The 26,044-nt window shown below is 41.6% G+C and overlaps 1 protein-coding gene across 4 annotated transcripts; it reads left to right on the plus strand.

The window, feature by feature from the left end:
- Positions 1-411: 411 nt before the first annotated feature.
- On the plus strand, positions 412-25,381 carry snx13 (sorting nexin 13). Of its 4 annotated transcripts, none has more exons than XM_026156192.1 (25): positions 412-616; positions 9,078-9,190; positions 9,312-9,414; positions 9,547-9,636; positions 13,128-13,249; positions 13,386-13,504; positions 13,611-13,715; positions 13,808-13,896; positions 14,126-14,209; positions 14,323-14,461; positions 14,609-14,697; positions 14,838-14,937; positions 18,157-18,350; positions 18,548-18,652; positions 18,747-18,917; positions 19,007-19,076; positions 19,540-19,718; positions 20,045-20,152; positions 20,248-20,358; positions 20,581-20,742; positions 20,843-20,914; positions 21,179-21,324; positions 21,438-21,506; positions 21,589-21,701; positions 22,798-25,381. In XM_026156192.1, exons 1-25 carry the CDS (start codon positions 605-607, stop codon positions 23,031-23,033), a joined length of 2,901 nt encoding a protein of 966 aa, XP_026011977.1. In that variant the 5' UTR covers positions 412-604; the 3' UTR covers positions 23,034-25,381. The 4 variants fall into 4 exon arrangements, with proteins under 4 accessions (XP_026011977.1, XP_026011978.1, XP_026011975.1 ...); XM_026156193.1 differs by having other exon boundaries at positions 19,576-19,718; XM_026156190.1 differs by lacking the exon at positions 412-616 and adding an exon at positions 658-958.
- Positions 25,382-26,044: the final 663 nt, after the last annotated feature.

Below are 26,044 nucleotides of genomic sequence, written 5' to 3' on the forward strand. Positions count from 1 at the left end.
AAATCATCTTCATGACTTTTGGGAAAATATTCTGTGGCATTACAAGAAAAAGAGCTGAACTTTTTGGAAGGTTTAGATTTGGTTTCATTTGGTGTAAAACTAACACCGCATTTCATAATAAGAACATAAAACAGTCAACAGTCAATCATAGGGCTGGTAGTGTGATGGTCTGCTGATGCTTTAGGCTTCAACGACTTGCTGTAATTGCATTTACTGGAAACTGTTAATGCTGTTGTTAACTTGATGATTATTTTCTCTATTTCATAAGGCCTGGTGCGAGATAACAAGAGATAAAAAAAAAACATTGGCTGAAAATGACTTACAGTTTGGGTACAGTCTGTCAGAAATTTGTGAACTAATAATTTATTTAGGTCAGCCAATCGTGATTATCGCTGCATGTGGCGTCATCGCCTCCCAGCCAATGGCGTGACCACGTCCAGAAACGGGGCACCCACGACGTAAACCTTGCAAACATGGCGACGCTCCGAAGACAGTACGGAGATTGGAAATACGACCGATTTTAACCAAGAAAATCACCTCCTCTTCGCATGTTACAATGTGGTGGGGTTAGCCAGAGCCGCCGCAACTTACAGCCTTTTAGACGATGTTTGCAGAGGTAAGTTATCTCCCGTGAAAAAGTCTCGCGCGTGTTGGTACAGTAGTTTGTGGCTGACATAGCTAGTTAGCTTGGAGCAGCTAGCGCCTAGCCCCGCAGGTAAACACGGGAGCCGGGAGAGAGGACTGTTCGCTGCCGCTGTGTTTTCACAAAGCATGTCAGCTATAAGTGGCAGTCAGCGCGGGATTACACCGTTAACGCTAAGTTAATACGACGGGCTTAGGATATCCGCACTGTCAACACTGCGCTGGAATTAGCTCGACACAGGCAATGTCGGTAGTCTGCGTTTATATTATGAATGAAGATACTCACAAACGAATTTCTACATTACAACGAATACAGGTGAGCTGGGCGTTAGATTGGCTGACGGCTAGAGAGACTAACTAAGGAAAGTTACATTTTTGTATCGGCGCAGTTGCGGTCCACTGTTGATCAATCTGCATTGGATGCAAACATTTATGTCGATAATAAACGTGTTGCGCTGTTACACCTAGATGCAGACAGTGTGAATGGTGTGGGAAATCAATTTTCAGGCATTAATGACTGATGTCAAGTTGAGATGTAGTGGATAAGCTTGTCAGTCATACCGGCTTCTTCCCTCCTTTCATACACATCTAAACGGCCTAACGCAGGCTTGTCTTGAAATATTAATAAAGGCCATTGTTGTTGATCAGTGGTTGCAGAGATTTTTTTTTTTACATCTCACGGGATGCCCCCCAGTTTAGCGACCTGAAAGGACAGCTAAAAGAGCAGACTGCCCACCTCATCTGAGCTGCAGGTGAGGTGGGCAGTCACGTGTTACACTTAGTTGGCTTAGTTGCTATTTGGAAATGTTAGTCTCTGGTAACCTTAGTAAGAAATCAATGAAAGATATCGCTTTGTTTTATGTAGTCCTTTGTAGTTCAGTTGCTTCTGTGAGTGAGTGGCCTGTCTACACAACTTGATCAATTCACCTTTGTATATTGAGTTTGATGGGAGTGCACGTGTGCTCGTCCACAGCCACACAGCGTTATCTCTGTGCTTTTTAGCACTTGCTAAACCTCGTTAAGCTCCCTTAATCAAAGCTTGGTAGATATTAAGTCCAGCATGCTGTCACATCAGGCCTGCTAGTGTATCTCCTCTTCCTTCTACGTGCTGTTCAAGTTGTTTCCCTGCCAAAGAGGCTCACAGCTCTCATGAATTAAGCTCTGTTCAGACCTGTCTTTTCATCCAGATATATGTACAGTGTGTCTAGGTCATGCCGAGACACGACGCAGCTCACATGATTCATCAGATTTGGAGTTGTTAACAGTCATGATTACTGCAGCGCCTCGATAAGGCTTAAGTTCAGTTCCCACCGCATGCCCATTGGTTGTGTGTTACAGTTTCAGTTCTAGTTGGGTTACTGCCAACCTGATGATCGCTACTAGCTGAATACATAATGAGTATAAATAACCAGTTATTGCCTTCCTGGAGCTGCTTCTCACTGGAAGGTGAAAAGTAGCAGCTAGGGACACTGTTTGTGACAGAGGAGGGGTGTGGCTTACTTTACCCTCCCCAGGGTAATAACAGTATCAAACCACAACTCAGGGGAACTAGACAAAACAAGCTGGACCATTTGCTCATTCAGTTTTCAGGGTCATTAGTATGCTGTTATTAATTTGTAATAAAGTTCAAATCCTGGAGAGAAGTGAACTACAACATTTCTTGTCCTCTCTGGAAATTAACATCATTACTACTTCTGCCTTTTTGATCCTAAGGTTAATATAGCAGCTCTTTGCATTTCAGTGGTCCTGGTGGATTAGGCCAGCACGATCAGTCAGACCCATTTACTTTCTCTCTCTCTCAGGCATGATCTCCCACAGGAGAGCTTTAATGGGCCTAGTTAACCTTTCACCTAATGACTACACTACCCAGGGTTTGCAGCTAAGCACTTGAGGACTTACATTGATCACAAAAATAGAAATATCCACCCTTGAGTAGTTCTTCATGCGTGTGTGTGCACGTCCATGGTGGAAAGTTAGGGAAAAAATATTCTCAGACACACTGATAAGAGGCTACGTGTGAATATCTGAATGTGCCTGGAGTCAAGGGCATCCAGAGCGTTCTTCAAAACACACTGCCTCTGTGTGTTTTACTCCTTTTAAATTCTAGATTGTCTTCTACTTCTTTGTAAGTAAATTTGTAAGAAATATTAAAACACAAATATATAGATTCATTTCAAAATATTAAATTGGTTATATTAAAGTTTAGAAAATAAAAATATGTCTTTGTTTGAAGCCTAGTAAAGTCCACAATTATATTTTTGTATTTGATCCTTGGCCAGCATATTCACACAGGTAATGATTTTTATCCCTGAGCATCCTTTCAGGATGATGAAGCAGGTTTTGACAGATGTTTTTAAACATGTCTTCTGAAATTCTCTTTGAAGCCATGCTGTAACATCCAGCCACTAACAATTTGAAATGCATGAGAGCGGTACTTCAGTGCCCATCTGCATCTGTGATCTCGCCCAGTGCCTTTAATACTGTCACTTTTGTGTTAATGAGTGTCTGTTTAGTGTGTATTGCATAAGGAATTGCCTAGATATTCAGATGTGAGGATCCCTGATGGGCTTGGGTGTTAATCACTGGAACAGATGGTTCATGTTTTAAGCCCTGTGTAAGCTGTAATGACTCACGAGTGTCAGTTATCATCTCTTCTACAGAGCCAAGCCTCCACAGTCTCATCACACAGTCCTACTGATAGCGTGCACATTCACTGCTGCTTACTAGCACCACTGACGTCAAACATATACTTGCATTTCCCTTTTGAACTACATTCAGTCTCTTTCTCAGGAGTCACAGAATTTTAAAGGGTGTAATTGATCAGACTGTATATGCTTCAGTACGTCTAAAAACACTCTTTCTCATAAGTGTACACATTACTTACCTTTTGTGTTATTTATTAAAAAACATGTTTAAGATGATTAATAAGATGATTTGCCTAACTAACTGCTGGATGCTGCAGTAAGCACAGCATAGCTTGTGGTTTGCTCTGGTGAGTACAGTTACATATGTCCCTGTTTTGGTCCTATTTTAGTATAGACAAAGCACAACACTTTACACTCTGCACCAGCTGGAAGGAAAACACAAATAAATATTATATGTATCTAGGAGCTGAAATGCAAATGAAATGCTTCTAGCTAGCTTCAGTTACGTCTTATGTTGGCTCCGTGTTGACAAGCTGCTGTAGTTTAGTGAAGCCACTTGATAGGGAGGCACCTTCACCAAATACAAAGTCAGTGGAAAGTTGGTTGCCCCTCCACCGTGGGCTAAATTTAGTTGCACTCTGCCTTTATTCAGATGTTAGTCACAAGCATTAGCTTTGCTAACTTTGGACCCGGATCTTGTTTAGCAAAAATTTTTAACAAAATCCATAAGTTACTACTACCATCACACTGTTAGCGTGTGTGATGGTGATGTATTATAATTGTTCTTTACTACCATCAGGCTGAGGATGTAGATTATGGTAGTAAATATGACTTTGTTGGTTTGGCAAAAAGTTTTCAAACTCTCCTGAAAATGTACCTGCTTGGTTCCCTGTGATGTAAGTGTGGGAGGAAATTGAACAACAGTTCAGACTGTTTCTTTGTTTGCACGGCGGTTTAATTTGGATCTCCTTTAAATGATAAAAGGATTCTGGCTGACATGTTATAGTTCTCTTGGTTGTGTTAGATATCAGGACACGTGGATCTGTTTTTGATGGTCACATTTTGTGGCAACCTTTCTGAAAAGCATTCCTCTGTGTTGCTACACTCCTAGTTAAATTGTAATAATGGTTCTCTCTGCTGGCCAGCCCTATTTCTCCTCCCAACCCTGCAATCAGTGACTTTGTTCTCGCCCTTTATGACTTAAGGAAGAGGGTTAGTCTAGCCAGTTTGAACACATTCTGCAGCCTGGACTTCAGTTTATTCATATAAGTTTGAGACATTTTATTATAGTCAATGTTCGCAGTAGTTGATTTCTTTACATCCATATAGATCAAAATTGTGCTTTTTATAATAGAGGCAAGAAATTAAGGAAAAGGTTGGAAATTGTCCTTCCTGTGTTTGTGTAGTCAGTTAAGGTGTTTCAACAATAAGAAAAACTGCAATGTCTTATGCAACCGAGATAGTGAAATTATGTCACCCTTGGTACAAGACAGGGTGAAATATAGGGTGGAGAACTGCATGTACCCAACAGGGTTATTACACTGCATATAAATGTCCTCTAATACTTCCTGCCTCTCCCATAACCACATTTGTAAACAAAGTGACAGGCAGGTATGCAGCATTTATTCCAAGGCACTCTCAAAGATCCTGCTGTTCTGTTAATGTGACCCATATGTCTTGGCCTGCACACTGTCAGTGCCTGTCTAGTTGACTCTGATGAGTAAGCAACATCAGGGTCAGAAGGTCCTCAGTGACAGCCATCAGCCTCAGGTTTTAATTTATCCTATTTACTGTGAAACTAGCCTCAGCTGATGTGGTGAGGAGGGACGTCACAAGTTCACCTCAAGTCAGATTTACTTATGTAACACTATTCGTGCGCATATGCGGTCCAAAGTGCTTCAGAGTAAGACTTTAAAAATGCTTTGCTTTAAGATCTGAACCAGTACTAGTGAAGTTATTGTTTCAAATTGCCCGTTATCAGCTTTTTCAAACCTGATCCAACTGAGAGGCTGTGTTTGTTCTAGTTTTATCTGCTCCAGTTCTGGACCAGGACAAACAATTATGGCCAGTTTTAATAAAGACGTTCATGCTGACAAGGTCAAGTCAGCAAGCAAACCCATCTGAACAATAGCAACCAGTATTAGACTGCTTAAATTCATAATCTATAAATTCAGAGATATTGTATGAAGCAAGTGGGCATTGCATTCTAAAATGTACATATTTCACATTTTTTTAACATGAAAAACATTCATAAACATATTGGGCTCTGTAGTAGACAAAAAAGAGAGTTGTACATTGTACTCCTCACTGAGCATTCCTGCGTCTAGGAACTTTGCTTTGAATGAAAAGAAGCTTCATAGTTGTCTTTAAACCTATCATGACTCAGATGTTAGGATACCTGTCCCTTTCTTCTTCTTCTTCAGGCCTGTCCCTGTGGGGACACCACAGCAGATAATCTGCTTCCATCTCACCCTATCCTCAGCATCCTTTTTAGTCACACCAAACCTTTGCATGTCCTCCTTTACTGCATGCAGGAATCTTCTTCTTTTCCTCCCGCTTGGCAGCTCTGTATAAAATTTTAGCATGTTCAACTCTGCCACCTGCAGTTCGGTCTCCTGTCTTTTTTTTCAGTGCAGCCATCTCCAAGTCGTACATCATAGCAGGTTTTTATGACATCGCTGATGTCATAAAATTCACTGGCTCTTTCCTTTTTCTTTTTAATTTATTAATTTAATTTATTAACTTATTTTTAATTAGAGTTCTGCCATACAAACAAAAATGTCAGGCTGAAGTTTGAAATATCCTCCTGTTTCCTCTAATTACCTCGTAAGTGCACCTTGCAATAATGTGTGTACACTTACCTGTGTGCTCTGGGGCTGCATGTGCGACATCAAACTATAGCGAGACAGATTAAATTTATTATGAATGATATTGAGTAATGCATCAGTGGGGAAAAAATACCTCTCTATTGCCTATAGCTCTGACCATTGTTGGTCCTTAATGTCATAATCTGTCAATGCATCACAGCAGCTCCTCCACAGTAGCTTGAAGCTTGATTTATAGTCTTGAACTCCTCCATCGAGCCAATATTGCAGTGGGCAATGTGCTGGTGTTTGTGTATTCTTCTGCTATTACAATTGTCACAAACGTAATGAATATTGTGCGGTTTGTTTTGTTGTCGTTGTTTTAAAACTGAAATGCATAAAACCGGTGACACCAGTGCTAATTAAGTTAATAAACAGATTGGTGCCTCACGGTCTTCATGGGCGGTGGCTGTAGCTCAGGTGGTAGAGCAGGTCTTCTGCTAATCGGAAGGTTGGTGTTCATGCAGCCTGCATTTGTTTGCATGGCACAATATGCTTGGGCAAGATACTAACCCCAAGTTGCTCTCCAATGTGTCTGTCAGAGAATGAATGTGCGTGAATGAAAGCACTTACATAGAAAGAGCATAGAAAAAAGTGATTGTGTGAATTGGTAAATGAGTCAATTAGTAAAGTGCTATGATGAGTAGAATAGTGTAATATAAGAACCAGTCCATTTACCGTAGATATAGCATATTTTTACTCCTAAATTATAATGGTAACAAAATGTGTAACTGGATATTATTGAAAGACCTAACATAGCTTTCATATGTGTACTTTTCACATCAGGCTACAGTGTAGAGTGTACATTTAAGCCAGTACTGTAAATTGAGGTTCATTAATTCAAACATGTTCACTCCTCTTTTATCATCATTTATCTAGATCACCGATTCTGTTCATAGTTGTTATGGCGTAGTCAAGTGGCGGAGGATTTCCACTTGGGTGGTCTCAGAATCTCGTCTCTGCTTTTCGCAAATGATGTGATTCTGTTGGCTTTATCAAGTGGTGGCCTCCAGCTCGCACTGGAGCAATTTACAGCTGAGTGTGAAGCACCGGGAATGAGAATCGGCACCTCCAAGTCTGAGGCCCTGGGGCAGACCTAGAACACGCTGGAGAGATTATGTCTCTCGGGTGGCCCCCGAGCACTTTGGTGTTCCCCCAGATAAACTGAAGGTCTAGGCTTCTGTGCTTGGACTGCTGCCCCCAGAACCAGGCCTTGGATGAACTGAAGAAGATGGATGTTTGGATAGCTAAGTTATCTTTTAGCGTTAAGCAAGAAAACTGTGCATTTGCATGTCTGTGGAGCCACAGATTACTCTTCATTATTCTTTTCATTTGTCCATATGCCTTAATAGTATTTGGCACTAATTAGTAGGGCTGTGTGATATGACCAAAACTCATATCCCGATATAAGATATCTGTCGTCCGATAACAATATAAATCACAAAGTTTTAACATTTTTTGTAAATTCTGTGAATCTCGGGCAGCTCGTCTTGCGTGAAGTGTTTCCAGCTGGGCGTCGTGTACCTGGAGTCGAGTGTTTTAACCGATGCATTAAAGGATGCATTTTTAGACATAAGTTGTAACGGCTGCCGTTTTCTTTGTGAGTATTTATTACACAGCGTAAAAGCCTGTTCTAACGTTTGAATCTAAGGTTTATTTTTCAGCACCTGACGGCTCTTTTTTGCTTCTCATCCGTAAATACTCTGCATACTCTTTCACGTGATTCAGTTTATTTTGAAAAGTCTCATCAAGATCTTGAGCTTTATTGTGAAAGGTTTATGTGGAACATAAACAAGCAGACACGCGATGGTTTTACCGTCGTTGTTGCTAACGACAACACATAAAAACAGGCGCTTGTCTGTCCGTAGTGTGGTTATATGAAATATGAGCAAAAGAGAGAACTTTAAGAAATTAATATAGCCACTACAGTGACAATCAAAACAATGAAAAACATTGCGGTAAACAGTTTATTTTGCGACACCACGAAACAAACGATAGCATAAAATGAAACGATAGATGTTTTTATATCGTCATCCGATATATATCGTTATATCGAACAGCCCTACTAATTAGTCTAGCTCTGTATCTACACAGTAAACTGACTGGCCTTTGTTTATGGATGTGACACTGTTGGCAGCTAGTCTAATGTGTGTCATCCGACTGGTGGCAGTCGACTGTAACAGTGAGAACAATGTCTCAGTGTCCAAAGGAAGCTCTGTGTGCTCCTCTCTGGCTCCGTCACAGGATTTGTTTATCTAAGGAACTCTAACATGAACGTAAGGCAGCCGAAGATCATCACCACTGATCGTGATGCCTGTCAGTGACTCTATCTGATGGCTTCACAGTGAGAACATTTTTGAAGGCTTTTTTTTCCTTGAACATTTAAGGATCCTTGTATAAGCAGCTGTAACTCATAACAACACATTCACAATTATTTTCTAAGGTGCCGCGGCCTGGTTTAATATGTGCAGCAGACCCCTCCTGAGGTTTCATACCTGCTATCATGACCTTAAGCATACACTTAGGGGACATAACTTATCAGTATAGCTTGTGTTTTCATTTGTTTTGTTTTTTAAAAAGCTTCTTCTGTACCTGTTAATATGATAAGGCTAAAAAAGGAGATACTCAAGTAACTATGGGCTAAAGTTGGAGCTGGAAAAGGGTTGAAACGAGCTCTGTTTCCTGTACTGACAACAACAGGAACACCATAGGATGTGATTGTACAGGATTATACACACACACAGTTTCTGTCTGACACTCTTTTATGTAATGTCTTCCTGCGCAGACATCTCCCTCCCCTCTGCTCTGTGGAGGACCATTAATGGTCATTATATGTGTTTATAGAATATTATCATCAGTCTAGCTGAGTATGGGGTGAATTGAATTGTGTATTGAGTATGTGTTTTTTTTGTCTTGTGTGTTTCAGGCCAGTCTGTCCATCTGGGGATGGGGGGGTCTTGGAGTTGTGCTGTTCCTCGTCACTTTTGGACCCTTTGCCATATTCTACCTGGCCTTTTATATCTTCTGCTTCATTGGAGGGTGAGCAGTGAGACGTTTGAAGCCAATCTAACCTCTTTAAGCTTCACAGTTAACCACAACACATCAGGAGCTTGGCTCATAAGCTTTTTGCTGATTTCTAAATTACATTTCTGTTTTGCAGGGGCTTTGCGGTCACTTTGCTTTATGGAAAGATTAACTCGGAGAAACACCTGGAAAAGTGCGAGCACTCGTACTTACCACCCACACAAATTGGTATACTGAAGGTAAAATACACGCACTTCGACCTCGCCTGTGCAAACAGATGACCCGGCCTGCCAGATGTCACGGAGGTCACTAAAGTTTTCTCTGATTACTTTACTCCTATCTCACTGTGGGTTATGTTTTGTCTCTTTCAGACGTTGGATGAGATGAAGCTGGAGATGAAGCCTATAAAAATTGACAGAAGACTCACAGGCTCGAGTTTCATAGATGAACCACTACAGCAGGTGTGTGTTTATGTGCCTGTCTTTGTGATAGGTCTTGTGATTCCCTGTACATGTGTTTCATAGGTAGGGAAGCATAGATGACCAGTTTTATCGTATGGCATACAACACATGGCCAAAGCTCTGTGTCAGTACTAATTGTATTCATTTCTTTATAAGCACACCTTGCCCCTTTCATCATGTCACTACCACAGCAAGTGCATGTTTACATTTTATAAGATGATTAGCTAATAATTTGCAAGAAATTGGTTGAGTTTTGATAAGTATTATTTTCTAAATTCAAAATTTTATATTACTTGTAATGCCTTGATAGCACTGCCTTTAAAGGAGCTGGGTCTAACTTCAGAAAATGACACTCATGATCATTAAAGCTTCTTTTCCACTAGCATCTACTCAACACTGCTGGACTTTGCTCTACTCAGTTTTGGTTATTTTCTATTAAATTTGAGTACCACCTCAATGTAGGTAGAGTTGTTACAGCAAGGTGGCCCAAACATCCTGCGATGTCATTTGATAATTACACAAAAACGGAATACATGAAGATGTTATACGTGCTGCTCGGTGTATGGCTTTTTGTCAGACTTCCTAAAATTAGAGAGCCAAGGAGGCGGCATGCATGTCCATATTCCTCAGTGCCAGGTTTGATTCTTGTGAAGGAGTCATGATTCATGCAGTGACGCCACTCCATTCAGTCTGTTGATGTCACATTTTTGGCTCAGCTCATTACATTAATGTCTCCAGCCCACTAAAAAAAGGGCCTATTATTACCTGAGTGAGACTAAGTGTCAAAAATCATTATAAGGAATTACATACAAATTAGCCCAAAGGCAGTTACAGGAAACTGAAAGAATTATGGTAGAACACTTTTTTTTACTTGTTTAACATTCAGACATTTACAATAAAAAGTTTTAGCTAATGTGGGTTTAAGAGAGGTTTAATCAGTGCCCACCCAGCTAAGAGTGGGCAGTGCACTTGTGATAATGGGACAGCAGCTACAGGGAGAAGCTTAGAGAAGGTCCCTGCCTGACAAATGCTAATACTCCAGACTTTTTGGATTCCGGCTCCTTTAAATCTCTGTCTGACCCATCAGCTCAGCTGGCCCAGGTCAGTGACTTAATGGCATCAGAGAGAAGTACTGGCTGTCAAACACTGCATGACCCAGTAACGTCTGCATTTCAGGTGTTTTCTTCTGTGAGCTCTGTGTCTTTCTTGTGATGTATTGTTTTGTCAGAGCAAAATTCATTTTTCCAACATGCCAAAAGCAGGAAAATGTGACATGATTCAATTATAAAATGACTTAATTAAATTATTTTGTGTACCAGTGTCGTGCTTTGTAATAGAAACCATGTTGGTGGTACATGTTTCCAGCGGCATTCTTCACATTAAGCAGAATGAAGCTCCTCCGGTGTTGTTAAACGTTTATTTTCTGGCACAGCTTGCAATGTTTTGTCTTTATTTCCCCAGTTTTTATATAAAAATCCTTACATCTGTCACACAGTGACTTTTTCACAGTGAGATTCTTTTTATTGTTTTATTAGACAACTAGTCTGACATCATTGGAAACTCTGTACGATTACACCAAAGCTCTTTGTGTAATTTGTCCTTTGTAAACTGTGGACATTGCAGACTGTGACATGTGAGACATGTGATGCAACAGTGTTTGTACTGCTTTTTTTTTTTTTTTAAACTCATCTTGACACATTTGCAAGTTGATCGTCTAACTGATGGTTCCTATGCAAGCATTGCAGAATGGAAAGAACGACTTTGTGGCTTGTGTTTATTAGTCAGTTTCTCTTTCCATGCCGCTCTGTGATTACCACACTTGCAGCAGAAAACTTTTTAGCACGTCCTCAGCAAAGCGGTGTGGCCGGCAGAGTTAAGTGCAGACACAGCAGTTAGTGCCGGTCAGATGACGCTAACGGCTCTAGCATGGCATCTCCTCTCCCCTTGCCCGTTTCTAGGAATTCTCATTTATCTTTTCAGTTCCATGTGAACCTTGAGATCTTGCACAGAGAAATGTAAAGTCGCACAATGCTGAATCTTGCGCCCTGAAATAAATGTGTGGTCACTATTTTCTGACACATTGTCTGGGCATTTTTTTCCCTCTTGTATGTGCTCACATAAGCACTTTTTTCATTAGTCACAGCTCCCTCTCATCCTGTATTGCACTGATTCATATTGTAGCTTCAGCTGATGGGACTTCCACACCCTTTCGTTTTAAAACCTGTAACTTTTTACGTGGTTTATACTTGGCATCCACGGCTCCAGTCAGAAACATTGCTGGTGTAGTTTTAGTTAGAAAAGTCCTGGTTTGTGTTTTATTGCAGAATTGGTGTCCTTTTTTTTTTTTTTTTTTTTTTTTTGGTAAATGATTTCGCAGACAATCGTGTCATCAAGGAATTTTAGTGTTTGATCTTATCAGTCAGGTTGAGGTTTGGACTTTCTCTGACTTTCTGTCCTGTTGCATGACCCAGTTTGATCCAGGCTTAAGTGGCTTAGTTGTTGGACAGATGACACCTTTAACCAGAATACTTGGGCATGCAGAGGAGTTCACGGTCGACTTAGTGGCTGCAAAACAAGCCAATATCATCACCCCTCCACCACTGTGCTGACACATGGTATGAAGTGTTTGTGCTGATTTGCTGTATTTGGTTTTCGGGGCCAAATGTCTCCACTTTGGTCTGGGCTGTTCAAAGCACATTGTTCCAGAAGTCTTGTGGTTTGTTCAGATCCAACTTTGCAAGCCTAAGCCTTGTTGCCTCACATGGCACTTGATTAGCAGCACCTGGGTGTTACTGACCCTCAATAGCTATGAAAGCAGTAAAGTTGTACTTAGTTTTTGGCAGCTGTGAAAATTACCTTTTGCACATGACTGCTTGTTCCCTTTACTGTAGCAATATATACAGTTATTCACATTGCAGTCTCTCCCAATCTCTTTTATACCACCAAAGCCCTGTTTTCTACCAACTGAGGGGGTAATGTGGTCTGTTTGAGTTCAAGTGGCATAGATATTGTCATCAAAGGGTGAATAAAACTGTATCTGTATCCATGTACTCCCATCTGTGCATCCTTAAGAGAGTATAATCCCGAGCCCTATACTTACAGTAACACTTTCATCTCACTTTTTGAATTAAACAAAGAAGTCTTCAGTCTTCCTTTAATGTTGTGTCTCTGTAATGTTTTGCACAAACAGCTAGCCCTCTGCTTCCTGTTTACTCAGCTCCTGTGTAATTGAGCTGTCGTGAGATTTCTGCTTACCGGCAGTTTATCAGTGGAGATTATTTCAGAAAATGTGATTAAAATGGTCACCTTGGCATTTTGACTTTTAATCACTGTTCTTATCTACTTCCATGTTTGTTCGATGAATCAGAGGGTTATCCAGGTTTGTGTTGACAATTCAGTCAGATCCCTCTCTCTAGTTCTCACTTCACTCAGTCTGAATTGTCTTTACAGAATTTTGCCTAACTCCTCACTTTTTCCTTATGTCTCTTTAGGTGATCCAGTTTGCACTGAGAGACTACATCCAATACTGGTACTACACCCTGAGTGAAGATGAGTCCTTCTTACTAGAGATCAGACAGACGCTGCAAAATGCCCTTGTCCAGTTCTCCACACGGTAACACACACACACACACACACACACACACACACACACACACACACACACACACACACACTCAAACGCATTATATGTCTAATATATTTAGCAAAAAATCAAGCAATCTATATTTTGTGTATATTTGTATGCAAAGGTCCAAAGAGGTGGACTGGCAGCCTTACTTCACCACTCGCCTGGTGGACGACTTTGCCACACATTTACGTGTTTTCAGAAAAGCCCAGGATCGCCTCGGTGACAGAGAAGACAAACTAAGTACGTGCATACATCACACTCCCTGCACTTATTAACGTGTTTGCCATGTCTTGAGAGCTGTTTTAAGAATAGTGACGACTGTAACTAAATAGTGATTTCTGAACAGGGGACATAACAGATGATCTGATGGAGTCTTTCTTTGAGGCTGAGGTGGAGATGGAAAGGAAGATTTGTCGAGATGTTGTGTGCACCTCACACAAAGATGAAGAAGGTAAACACGCCTCTGTTTCTGGCCTTACATTTCACAGTTATGAGGAACTTTTTTGTTCTAGCTTGTAACCCTGTTCTGCATGTGTGTGTCAGGGTTTCTTCGGGACTTGTGTGAATTGCTTCTGTACCTGTTACTACCTCCTGGAGACTTCCACAATAAGAATATGAGATACTTCCTAAGGGTGAGTGCATGAAAAAAAACTAGTGTGAGGTGCAAATAAGAGATAAAAAATGCATATGTATGCCATTAACCAGTGTTTGTGTGTTCATCACAAAAAAGCCACATGCCAAATGCTGCCATGTTGGTTGCCAGGCCGCCACGGCATCCCCCTGAATGTGCTGTACAGTGACATGTTTGTAGTGTAAATTACAGCGAGCATGCCTGGAAATACACTGTGGTGTGTTTTTTAGGAGGTGCTAGCGCGTGGTGTGCTGCTTCCTTTGATCAACCAGCTGAGTGACCCAGACTACATCAACCAGTTTGTCATATGGATGGTGAGGTTTAACACCACCCCAAACTGTCCAAGAAACAGTTTAATTTAAGGGTTGGGAGACCAAATGAGATTTGGTGCTGGTGTTTGTAGCTGTATGTCCTGTTTTATGTGTAGATCCGGGATAACAGCTGTAACTATGAAGCCTTCATGAACATCCTGAAGTTAACAGATAAGCCTGCTGAGCTGGAGGCCGTTAGAGACAAGGTGCTGGAGGAGCTGCAGTTTCTCCGCTCCCTGGACACTGCTGGAGACGGTGGGCGCTCGCTTTTTTCTTTCCATTTGCATCAGACACACACACTCAAAACTGATTGTTTTCATTCAGTAACTACAGAATGTTAATTGAAACAGCACACTGCTTTCCTCTTCTGCCCTGATGGCTTTTTGTTTCTCTGTCCTTCAGACATTAACGTGATCAAGAACCAGATCAACAGTCTTCTGTTTGTGAAGAAGGTGTGTGAGACCAGGATCCAGAGACTGCAGTCTGGCAAGGTGAGAAACTGCAGGGGAGTAAACATGCATCGCACAGCCTTGTCTGCACAGGTGTCAGCTGGTTTTGCTCAAAGTCCGCGTTGGTTATGTTAATGCTTTGCTCTCTTCTTCTTTACTTATTCGGTTCCTGTGTTGTGTAGGAGGTTGATGCCTTTAAGCTGGCAGCCAACTTTGGAAAGCTGTGTGTCATCCCGCTGGATCACATCCTCGTCCACAACATAGCCCTGCAGTTCTTCATGGGTAAGTGCATCAACACCTCACGTATCACATAGACGCCAAAGGTCACTGTAGTTATAACTCTGAACTTTTCTGTTAATCATATGTTTTTTAAAGCCCTAACACATGAATGTTAGGGCTTTAGTGTAGGACTCCAGCCTCTGTTTTTTTTTTAGACATGCTCTTTTGCTGTCGCTTATGTCGGTGTGAGAATCTTTAAAGGTTGGAGAATTCCCATTAGCCTAAACATAATGACAAAAACAATACAATACAATACAACTTTATTTATAGAGCACATTTAAAAACCAACGATATACCAAAGTGCTTCACATAAAAGAAAATAAAACATAAATACTATAGGACCATAACAAAGTACCAAATGTGCTAACAGGTCAATGTCACTAACACACAAGAATAGCATAAAATGCATATCAAGTAAAAACATGTTAAAAGCACAAAGCCATAAAAGATATGTATAAAAGGGAAAATAGAGTAAGTGTAGGAATCAGATACAGGCATTAACGAGCAGGAAAGGCAAGGTTAAATAAAAAGGTTTTTAACCATGATTTCAATGATTGGATAGAATCGGATGCGCGGATGGCAATAGGAAGGTTATTCCACAAATCGGGTGCAGCCAAGGCAAATGCACGGTCACCTCGGTTCTGACATAAACGGTAGTAACCAGACCGAAAAGCAGCGCACATTTCCGTGCTTTATTTCGGTGCTTTTTTTTTTCCTGAGATGTCATACACTTTGGATTCTAGCCAATAATTTAACCTTTCCAAGGATAGTAGGTGGGCCCAGGTACGTACGTTCTCTTAGAGCAGAGCTACAGATTAAAAATGCCCAAGGCGAAGCGGTCAAAAGTCTGGCTGTACTTCACAGCAAAAGATGCAAACTCAGCAGCCTGCAACAAGTGCTTTAAGATGTTACCTCCTTTGCACAGTATCACCTGGAATCTGATGAAACACCTGGCGACGCATAGCGTTTTTTTAAAAGCCGAGAAATGCACCGTATTTGATAGCTTGCTGCAAGACCTCACACCGAGTGTGGGTGGGTTGCCTGTTATCGGACCCGGAGTTAGCAACATCCCCCAAGAACCCGAAGAGGAGAGTCCTGGCCCCTAGCCCTGTCAGTGTAGCAGAAATGATGACGGATGATGATGGCAGCAGCAGCCGTTCTTCTCTGCGTGAGTAGCTTAATGTTGTTCGTGTGTAATTTACGTTGAGTAGGCTAACCACGTTATTAAATTAATGCATGTAAGGTGAACTAGCAAACACCGTCGTAGTTACATGCGGCTGTCTTCCTGTTTGATGGCAGATGCTCCCTTCACCCTGGCAAAAAAGGCTAAAATGACCAAAGAAAAAGTGGAAAACAGTTAAACATGAGAGGTTTTTGGACAAAGTTTGTGTTCTCCATTCTTTAAGCACCGGTTCGAGCACCGGTTTACGCACCGGCACCGTTTCAAAAGTAGCGGTTTGGCACCGGTATCGGATAAAACCTAAATGATACCCATCCCTACTCTAGACTTCAGCTGAGATCTTGGCTGCACCAAGAAACAAAAACAAAAGCATGCTAACGTTTATGCTGCCTAAAATGTTTTAATTTGTGACACAGCATAGGAAAAGTCAGAATGAAAATCCCACCTGTGCACAAAAACAGCCAAGCAATGCTGCAATTCTAAACAGTTGGACTTAGGGCTGCTCGATTATGGCAAAAATGATAATCACGATTATTTTCACTGAAATTGAGATCACGATTATTTGACGATATTTATTTAACCCTTTAAGACCTACTATAGAACCAAGTCCACCAGAGCTTATATTATTTTTTTACATGCTGTAGTGCCATTTGTGGGAGCATTTCAAGTTGCTATACATCAATACAACTGTTATAGCCCATATTTTAATAATATGTATGCATTAAGTGCATAGTAATTACATAAATTGCAAAAAAGTACAATAAACTACAAAAAAAATTGAAAATCGCTTTTGTTTTGTTTACATATATTTCTACTTGGAGAAATTTAAGAGGTTTATCCCTCAAAACTTTAAATACAATAAAGTTGCAAAAAATAGTTTACAACAACAGGAAATTTATTTTGAGTGTCTTCATAGTTTTATCCTATGATGCAAATTTGCAAAGAAAACAGCATGTGCATCATTTCACTGTGGGAAGTGTTACGAACAGCTGATAGGAACGGCAAAACGTGTTTCTGGAATATTATGTTTTTGTTCCTGCAAGCGCTTTTTATGCAATTTTTGCAAAGCTATATGTGGAAGGAAACCATGACCGAGGACAAGCTGATGGCATCAGATGTAAGTACAACTCCTCCGGTTTCATATGCAAAACAAATTATTGCGCTAGCTTACGTGGTTCAGGTTCTACAGGGATTTAACAATAGTTACGCAAAACGGAGCGTGCTGCTCTGACCGGCTTTAAAGGGTTAACAATGACTTTAAAAAAATAATATAAAATAGTGTGCAACACCACTGAAGTTTTTTTTTTTTTTAAACTCTCTTTTCAACCAACGGCAGTCACTCTCCAAATAACTTCTGCTTAGCTTTCCGAGCTTCCCTCGGGTCCTCTTAATCAGCGGTCTCCAACCTTTTTTGCGCCACGGGCCGGTTTATGCCCGACAATATTTTCACGGACCGGCCTTTAAGGTGTCGCGGATAAATGAGGGAGGGGCTAATAATCGGCTCAGTCATTTTTAATGATCGTTGAAAGCCCAGATCGTAATCGTGATTAAAATTCGATTAATTGAGCAGCCCTAGTTGGACTCTCCAATATCTCCAATATCATAACTTCACCGTCTCCAAATGTCTCTTAGAACTGTCTGACAATTGATCAGTGTCCGATCCATAAACTGTCAATAAATCACTCGCCTTTTTTGCCCCAAATGCTCAATCAGCAAACACTCAGCTGTGAGTAATCTAGAAATTTTGAGGGAAAGACATTTTGTGCTATAGCTTGGTTTTCAAATGCCGTGTAACATTTTTGTACATAGATCAAAGTAAAACTCAAAACTAAACAAGTAGAAGTTTGATATCATAACTTGATCTTTAGAAACGAGGCTGCCAGAAACCAGAGGCTGCCAAAAATACTGAGTATAAAACTTACTGGCCGTGATTGCCGTGTATGTATGTGTAGCCAGAGTCTTAATCATAAGCAGACACCTGTGAGTATATCATATGCATCATATGATTTAGGAGACTAAATGCTGTCTGTCTGTTGACCCAGACTTCATGCAGGCAGCGGGGGCCCAGGCCGAGCTGTTCTTCTGGCTCACAGTGGAGGGATACAGGGTGACGGCGCAGCAGCAGCTGGAGGCCATGCAGAGCTGGCAGAAGGACGGCAAGAAGCAGCCTAGTGACACTAAAGGGCTGCTGAAGGCAGCTGCACTGGGTGTCTATGAACAATACCTCTCTGACAAGGTAGCTGAAAATGTCATGCATCCACAGCCTCCTCCGATATTTTAAGCCAGACTCATTTCAGCTATATTTTACACAGTGTCTGAACTTCTCTTTTAGAAACAGGGACGTTTATTTATAGATAAATTTAAAGAGCTGTCTTTCATTTCTGTAGTTATAAATGTGAAAAGTTAACCTCTTTGCTCTGTCTGCTCTAACAGGCGTCCCCCAGGGTGCAGGTGGACGAGGCATCACTAACAAGGCTTGGGGAGAAGCTACGGAAAGACGACCCCACGCCAGAGATATTTGATGAAATCCAGAGAAAGGTTCCCCCCTCCCTTTGTTTTTGTTTTTTTTTCCTGCTTGCGCTGCATTTTCCCTCCCAGTCTAACAAATACTACTGCTTGTACTTTACAACAGGTGTATGACATGATGCTACGCGATGAGCGGTATTACCCGTCCTTCAAGCAGAGCCCTCTCTATGTCCGCATGCTTGCAGAGCTGGACATGTTGAAAGAGCCAAGCTACCGAGGGTCTGACGATGGTGATGGAGAGTCCTTTAATGGTTCTCCAACAGGAAGCATAAACCTAGTGAGTCCTTTTCATTTAATATTTATGGGTTATCTGTCTGTGCTGTTTATTATTATTAGTTTATGATGATTTGTTTCCTGTGATTTCAGTCTTTGGATGACTTGCCCAATTCCTGCCATGATGAATCTATGCACCTTCATGCCTTCATCTCTGACACAGGTACGCCAACCGAGTGGTTTAGTTTTATATTCTTCTAACATGTTGAATTGTGTGTGTGTGATTTTTCTTTTGGATATTGGGTATCTGTTACTTCCTTTTAGTCCTTCCCTGCATGTTTTCTATCAGCATTTCACCTCTAAGCTCGTTTCATCTGCATGTGCCTGCTGTTTCGTGCCACATTGTTCCAGTATTCTTTATTTCTATCACTCCATTACCTTCACTACTTTTCTGTTTTTCCTTTTTCCCCTCCTCCCTCCCTCCCTCACCTTTCCTGCCATTCTGTTACACTTTTCCTCCCTTTTATCCCATTCATACACACTTTTCCCCTCTGCTTGCTCTTTTACTGCCCTATATTACACCTGCAACACTTCCCTTTTGCCCACTTCCTGTCTTTCCGCTGCTCTTTTCAACCCATCCCCCATTTTCCAATTCCCTATGTTGGATGTATTACCGGATCGGGTAGCTGATGCTTGTCTCCCCGGCTTCTGGGGTGCTGCAGGGGTGTGCAATGACCACGGTAAGACCTACGCACTGTACACCATCACTGTGGTTAGACGCAACCAAGATGGCAGTGAGGATGCCTGGAAGACCTACCGCCGCTACTCAGATTTCCATGACTTCCATATGAGAATCACTGAACAGGTGTGTGTGGGACTTAACTCTATTACACCACTTTTACACGGTTTAAAGTAAAAAACAAAGGCCGGTGGTGCCTGGTGGCTGACGTGACCGTATCGCCATATTGACGGCACAAGAGAAAAAAAATGTTGGAGGCAAGTTTGTGAGCCTAAACGTCAGACTCACTGGAATTACTTATAGACACACTGACCTCATTATTTCTATCATAGAAACTTTGGCCTGGCATCCAACATTGTTACGATAAATGTAAACGTGACAGAAAATAAGGGAAAGTCATCAGCTGCATTTTCTTCTTCTGAGTCTCAGTTTGTAATCTTGCTCTGCTTTAGTTTGAGAACCTGGCATCAATCCTCAAGCTGCCAGGAAAGAAGACCTTCAATAACATGGACAGAGACTTCTTGGAGAAGAGAAAAAAAGACCTCAATGCTTACCTACAGGTAATGTTGTTATGTGATAGTTTATATATGTTATTCTTTTTTATTGTCATGCATTTTTCCTTCCATTAATAGTTCTTGGTGCGCATTTGTTGCAGTTGCTGCTGAACCCAGAGATGGTGAAGGCCTGCCCAACTCTGATCCCTTACGTGTATGACTTCCTAGAGAACAAGGCCTATAGCAAGGGCAAAGGAGAGTTTGCACGGAAGGTATTTCCTTTTCTCAAATGCAAATACCTGTTTAACTGTTGTGCAGTTTTTTTTGTTTTTTATTTTAATTACTACATATATTATAGTAGATGTGTAGATATTGTGTTATAACGTTTTAGTATGTTGGAGAATCATTCATTACTGATCAGCTGTTTATTCACCATGTGACTGGCATTTTGTCTATAAAGTACATTTTCTGCTTTTGTTTTATTCCCCCATCAGATAGACACATTTGTGAACCCTCTGCGGAGCTCTATGAGAAACGTGTCCAATGCAGTAAAAGCCTTCCCAGACAGTTTAGCAGAGGGAGTGACCAAAGTCTCCGATAACATGGGCCGCATGTCAGAAAAACTGGGTCAGGATATCAAACAATCCATACTGAAGGTAGAACCGTTTAATACTGCAAGTGTTTTGAGTTAACGTTGTGAAGCACGGGCTTCGCTTGATCCTCTGTAGTCGTTAATCTAACCTCTGATTTTCCCAGGTGCCTCCAATCCTCCCCAAGTCTGAAATCGACCCTGAGCACTGTCGAGTCTCTGCTCAGCTCGATGACAATGTGAGCAAAGTCCTTCCAAAGTTTTCTTGAAATGCCTCAGAGTACAAACATCGGCTCATCAGTTAAATGTGATGAGAAACTGCTTAAAAAGTTCCCACTAAAATGAGGATTTGAAAAGCTTTTATCCTTCTGCCATTATCTTTGCTGTTAGGAATAGGAATTCAGCATTCTTTGCGTTGACATGTCTCTGCAAAAGTCTCTGATGTGAGTCAGTGTGCTGCTGTTTCATTCCTTTAACCGTGCTTTAAATTAAACTGCTTCCAGGTGGATGATAATATCCCACTCCGGGTAATGCTGCTGCTGATGGACGAGGTGTTTGATCTCAAAGAGAAGAACCAGTGGCTGCGCAGGAATATTAAGAACCTTCTGCAGCAACTCATCAGGGCCACATATGGGGACACAATCAACAGGTGAGTGTCACATTAAACCTGCAAAAAAGACTGACATACAGTTAAAGGTGGGAAAATGTTATCACTTATACAAATAGTAGTTTGAAATATTTAAAGTTTGCTTCTTTCTGTAGGAAAATCGTAGATCATGTGGACTACCTGACGTCACCAGAGCAGGTGGCAGATTACGTCAAGAGGTTCAGGTAACTCATCGCCTTTTGTTTTAAAGACCTCTGATTAGTCAGAGGAGTACTGTATAACTTTTAGTGCTCCGCCTCCGAACAGGGATTCCTACTGGCCCAATGGTATTCTAGCTGAGACCCCGCCCCGCCGGGACAAGAACATCCGCATGAGGACACGAGTAGCTGCCAAAACCAGCCTTCTGGGAATCATGCCAGGTGAAAACACACACACACTCACACTTTATAAAGCTAGCACCTAGCCATAAATAGAGACAACCACATCTACTTACTCATTATCTTTGAAGCATTCATACTTAAAATGAAAAGCAGTTCTCAGTCCCTGCTTGTCCCACTGAATATGGAAGTAAAAGCTGTGAGGAGGGAGGAATCTGTGACATCTTTCTGGGTGTCACCAACAGCTTTTTAATAAAGGGGTTTAATCCACTGCTCTTCTGTGTACTACCACTCCAAACTATGACAAACAATTTCGATGTAAGACGATATCTGGTATGTGTGAAGAAACGATTGAAGTACAGCACAATAGTATTCTAGTTTAGGAGTGAATCTGGAGTAAGTTAGTGAGAACCACCCAGAGACTGACCTCTGTATGATTTGTCCAAGTCTGCTTTTAAGAAATGACTGAAATGAACTCACTGCCCCCCTCTTGTGTCCAGGCGGTATAAATGCTGTTTAACCATCATTTGTTCAATAAGCTAATTATGAGTCAGCGCACTAGAATGAGGCAGAGAAAGCATATTGGAAAACTGAAAGGGTGACATCAAACTAGACCATTTTTGCCAGTTACACACTTTCCTTGATGGTTTGCACCTCTGATAAAGCACAGAGCTAGAAATATATTTGTACACAGAAAATACAAGAATTGAGAGGCTGTATTATCAGGTGTCTATGTGAAGGTAGCCAAGCCCTAATGAGGTGCAGTGAGGACATCTGTATAACTCATGCTCACTTTTCTTTAGTGCCATATCTTTACTTTGTTTCTGCTGTCAGACTAAAAATTCCAGTAATATTAATGCGAACCAAAGGAAAGGTGGAATTCTTTGCAGTGCTGTAAACTCATACAAAAAATCAATTTCATTCAGTTTTAATTATTAAGTGCCAAATACCTGTCGCCTTAAAAGTAAAGATGCTGAAGCGTTAGAGAGAACAATAAAAAACAACAGAAAACTCCCCCTGAGCAAGCATTTGGTGACAGTGGGAAGGAAAGACACAGTTTTAACAGGAAGTAACCTCTGACAGAACCAAACTTGTTCACGCTGCTGATATCTACGTCTCCCTCCCCCTTCTTCCTCAGATGAGCTGAAGCACATCATCGGAGCCGATACCACGAGGAAGGGCATCCTCCGCGTCTTTGACATGTTTCAGTACCAACCCATGAACCGTCGCCTAGTCTACGTTTTCCTGGAGGGCTTCCTGGAGACCATGTTCCCTCAGTACAAATTCCCCGAGCTCTTTGTCAAGCTGCACTCCCGTTCGCCACGCATCCATAGATACAACCAGAAACTGAAATCCACCTCCCTCAAGAGGTGACAGGAGAGGACAGAGGCAGCAGGACAAGGGCCGATAAGATACACAGACTTGAGAGCTGAGGATGTGAGTGGCAGTGGTGGGGATTGATATGACTGTTGTTGAGGGGTGTGTGTGTGTGTGTGTGTGTGAGAGAGAGAATTCTGCCCTTCCTCTTCCCTCACACATTGCTGAAGGTGAAATCACTCTATTTTATCTGGCTGATTATTTCTGTCAAGACAGAAACGAAGGATGTGTAACACTTGGACACACGCGCAAACACAAATCTCATAATTTGCACCAAGACTGAACTTGGCTGTGTTTTCTTTTTAGTTCCCCTGCTCCATTTGAGACTTTTTTTGTTGTTGTTGTGTTGAGCGTCATTCTGGGCCAGCTGATGCTGCTTTATCATGGTCCAGAGAGCCCAACCACAGGTATCGTTGTTTTTAAACTGCAGGACTCAATAGCATTAGACCCACACCTTGCCTTACCTTCCTGCTTCTATCTGTTGGCCAGTGCGGTCCTCCTCCACGTCAGCGAAGTGGCCGCACAGCTGTAATCAAACCCACCCTCATGCTGTAGACATCTAAGCTGCAAAAATCACTTGCACACTGTGTTTTCGCAACCAAAAAATGTCGATTGCACTGGGTTTAAGAGCCGCTGTTTTTAAAATGTGACAAATATCCTTTTTTTTTCTCTCCTCAGCCTCAGTGCTTGTCTTGACTTTCTTCCACCCTTTCTCTCTCTCTCTCTCAAGTCTTAGATCACCTGTACTTCCCTCGATCATCCAATCAAAGAACCCTTTTTAATGCTACTCTCATATCCTGCAGCAACCAAAGCTCATGCTGTTCGTATGTGTGTGTACTGTTCTGACATTGGGGAAACATTACTGTGTTTCATATCACGCAAAGAAAAAGAATGCAACGTTGACCTTTAATGACCCTTAAGGTGAGGCTGTGACGACACACTGAGGTGTGTTATTGTCAGGAACTATTCAAGAATGTACTCTCTGGTCTGTTCTGTATCTGGCTTGAGCAGAAGTCTGTGTGTGTGTGTGTGTGTGTGTGTGTGTGTGCGTGCGTGCGTGCGTGCGTGTGTGGTTAGCACAAAGATGCAACCCTCTTCTGTCAGAAACTGTGCCAGTGTGAGCTAGGGGAACCAGCCTTAAGTCTATATACAGTGTACACTGATCAAGAGATGCACGCTAGAGGTAGCTCTCCTTCACATGACTGAACATAACAAGGAAATCAGGACAGAGATATGGAGATGTGTCCCTAACCACCTTTGGTCAGAGGAAAAACGACTTGGATTTGGTGCAATATTTTTTTCTTTTCTTTAAGGCATGTGCATTTTTGAATCATTGTATTACTGAAAATTATTTTAATAGTAGAAAAAGCGAGAGCTCTTTTCCCAGAGATGTCCTCTTACCCCCGACAACTTAACATTCCGTTGTTATAAAAGTACAATGTTTAATTTTACAGACTTGTTTTATAAGTCTGATTTTTCTTTTTTAGATTTGTTTCTTTTTTTTCTTTTCGGTGTGCAGGGGGTTATTTTCCCATTTATCCCCAGCTGACTCTTGCAGAAATAATCAGAGATGATTATTAGACTGTGGCGGGGGGACAGCTACTTCAGAGGTGGCCTTGAACAACTGCTCTTTCTTTCATGCATTGAAGCCTGTGAAGTGTGAAAAGAGGTTTGTTATTATGAACTGACCGCTGAAAAGACACCCCCCCCCCCCCCCCCCACAAAAAATTGGGTGAGACAGGTTCACAGAAGAGCTGTGTCTTGTGACCACTAGAATCACTACTAATAAGCACTTACTGTAGCAAGTGTGGGAGTCCCACTCCCCCATTGACTAAACGGCGCCCCATTCTGCTGCAGTCATTGGACGGAAACTTCCTCGTCTGCTGTGATTTGCTTGCACCGAGCTGCCCCGATGGACTCTGATTGGCTGAGCAGGACAACATGGCTTGGACTGGACTGGAGCCTCGCTTACTGGGAGGTGAATAATGTGTCCCTTATGATGGCGAAGGCGGTATCACCTTTAACTTTCTGCACACCTCTCCATACAGGAAGGCTCATGTTTTTTTTAACCCCAGTATATATGAATATGATAATGAAAATTGTGCATATCTGTGTACAGTATGTGTTAATAGTGTGCCTAAATGTACTGTCAACTCTATTTTCATATTTTTCTTTAACCTAAAAAAAAAAGAAAACATCAGGATGTCATGATCATTTTAAGCAACTGAAAAATGACTTTAGGGTGTTTTGGTTTATTTTGGCATCATGCTTATCAAAATTTTCCTTGTGAGCATTGTGCTCAGAACAGTACAACACTAATAAAAAGGTAACTCCGACTAACTGAACAACAGTGTGTAAGTATTTGCTTGCAGCATTTCTTTTTTTGTAAAGACTCCATTCAATTGGAAACGGTATGTAACTGCTATTTTTTTTTTCACACTGCTGAAGGGTTTCCTAACAGCTTCTGGAAGATCAGTCACATGAGGCGGACTTATTGGTGCTGTGGAAATTGGAAAGTCCTGCAACAGGTGTGAAGAGCTTCTGTGTGAGCTGCTATAGTGTGATAAGTAGAGATGGACCGATCTGATATTATGTATCGGTATCGGTCCGATACTGACCTAAATTACTGGATCGGATATCGGAGAAAAATAAAAAATGTAATCCGATCCATTAAATATCACGAAAGCACCTCACAAAACTTGCAACACCCCGTAACTCACCTCAGAACGTTAGCAGTCGGAGCAGTATGCATCACGTGATAGAGCGGCTGTGGCATGCGGGAGGTGGTCTGGATAGCATGTGGAGCTTCGCTAGCAACCCGGCATTTCATCTCCGACAAAGTTATCCCCGAGAGAAGTAAAGCAAGTGTGTAAGTCCATCTCTGAATGTAAAGCATTCCTGCGTTAAGCTTAACAAGCGACTGCCTCTCCTGCTGCTACTTCAATCATGAAACTGCTTAATGATCAGCTGATCGGCTTTTCTGTTGCGAGTCCGTGTCTCTTGTTTGT

This window comes from Astatotilapia calliptera, chromosome 22, assembly GCF_900246225.1.
Source record: "Astatotilapia calliptera chromosome 22, fAstCal1.2, whole genome shotgun sequence".
Taxonomy (NCBI): domain Eukaryota; kingdom Metazoa; phylum Chordata; class Actinopteri; order Cichliformes; family Cichlidae; genus Astatotilapia; species Astatotilapia calliptera.